Source organism: Cynoglossus semilaevis, chromosome 7 (assembly GCF_000523025.1).
Source record: "Cynoglossus semilaevis isolate Cse_v1.0 chromosome 7, Cse_v1.0, whole genome shotgun sequence".
Classification (NCBI taxonomy): Eukaryota; Metazoa; Chordata; class Actinopteri; order Pleuronectiformes; family Cynoglossidae; genus Cynoglossus; species Cynoglossus semilaevis.
In genome coordinates, this window is record NC_024313.1 from 5772066 (window position 1) to 5773684 (window position 1619).

The window sequence follows — 1619 nt, forward strand, 5'->3', positions numbered from 1 at the left end:
AGTTTCTCCCTAAAGTCACGTGTTCAGTTAAGTGTTTACACAGAGACCGTTATTAGTTTTTTGGGGAGCGGGCGCTCCACCTTTTGGCAGGAGCCCCTGGATGTGGAGGCCCAGCAGGTGTGAATGGGCTTGTCCAGGATGCAGACGTCACTGTTGTGTTTCCTCTCCATCTTACTGTGAGCTTTGTTCTGAAGAGAACTCAGAACCTTCTTCTTGATGCAGCCTCTGTCCTGGAGCTGGATGTGAATGGGGTAGGTGGGCTGAGGGACGACAGCCACGTGGACGTCCACTCGATTCCCCCTGAGTTTGGAGTAGAGGGACACGAAGAGGCAGCGCAGCTCCCGCTGAAAGGTCTTGTTGAAGTAGAAGTAAATGAAAGGGTTGTAGATGTGGGAGCTCTTGGCGAAGAGAGCCGGGAGAACGAAACCCTCCGGAGCCATGTACCTGTGATCCCTGTGGAAAATGAACAGGAAGGAAACGGTGGCGTACGGCGCCCAGGCGATCACGAAGCCCAGGCTGATGCAGAAGAACATCTGAAGACGGAGAAACACATTTCTTAGAGCACCAGTAAAAACATCTTTAATGAGCAAGGAATAATGTTTCGAATCTGATCAATCGTAGGGTTGCTTGTTCCTGGGGGGCCAGCAAGCATGTGGTTCATCTGGGGCTCAAACCCAGGACCTTCTGCATGTAAGGCAGATGTAAAAGCAGGTGACTGTTACACAGTGGAACCACTATAAATCACCATCCATAAATATGACAAAAGAACTAAAAATGTAAAATAAGAGAAAACTGAAGCAAACTTCTAAAGGACAGAGACACAAAAAAGGTTGTCTCTCTCTGTCTCCCTCTTAGCCTCCCCCTGGGTGTCCCCCTCCACACGACTGAACTGACCACAGAGAGACGTTTCTCAGCGTGCCTCAGGTTGTTGCGTATGCCTCTTGCAGACAGCGAGGACGAGAAGCGGGACACCTTGTAGAGGATCTGACACTGGGACACCACGATGAGGAGGACGGGGATCAGGGTGAAGCAGAGGAAGGAGCAGATGACGTAGAAAGCGTCCTTTGCCGAGGTATGGTAGCCCTTCCAGGCCACAGTGCAGGACAGTCCGTAAGGCTCTGGGATGTACTCGCCCCATCCAAAGAGAGGGAAGCTGGACCACAAGACAGCAATCAACCAAATGGAACAGCATACCATGCGGAGGTTGCCCCCATCTGGCCAGGCTGTGAAATAAACACAATGCCTTTTCTTTTTTTTTGCATGTTTTGTGACATTTTTTTTTTTTGCATGTTTTGTGATATATATATGAATATATATGTCTATATATTTAATAAAATCTGGCCTCACTGTAGTCAAAGCTGTTGCAGATCTTCACGTAGCGCATTACGCTGATGGCAGCGACTGTGAACATGCCGCACAGTCCAAAGACGTAGCAGCCAAAGCCATAGTAAACACAGGTGACATTCTCTCCCAGCCAGGCGTGGTTGAAGGAAGACATGATGGACAGGGGGTAGAAGCAGATGCAGCACAGGAAGTCCACCACGGCCAGGTTGACGCACAGCAGCTCTGAGCCCACCATCTTTTTCCTCCGACGGTAACAGATGAGCAGAACCAGTCCG

General features: G+C 49.9%; 1 protein-coding gene across 1 annotated transcript in view; it reads right to left on the reverse strand.

Annotated features, from left to right (window-relative positions):
- Positions 1 to 6: 6 nt before the first annotated feature.
- opn8c (opsin 8, group member c) overlaps positions 7 to 1619 on the reverse strand; it is a 3861-nt gene continuing 2248 nt past the window's right edge. Inside the window, exons 2-4 of the mRNA XM_025056828.1 lie at positions 1348 to 1619; positions 895 to 1223; positions 7 to 533 (exon numbers count right to left, since the gene is read on the reverse strand). The exon at positions 1348 to 1619 is cut by the window's right edge and continues 9 nt beyond it. Of these exons, the coding sequence (XP_024912596.1) occupies positions 36 to 533; positions 895 to 1223; positions 1348 to 1619 (1099 nt within the window). The 3' untranslated portion in view covers positions 7 to 35. The remainder of the gene's footprint in view (positions 534 to 894; positions 1224 to 1347) is intronic.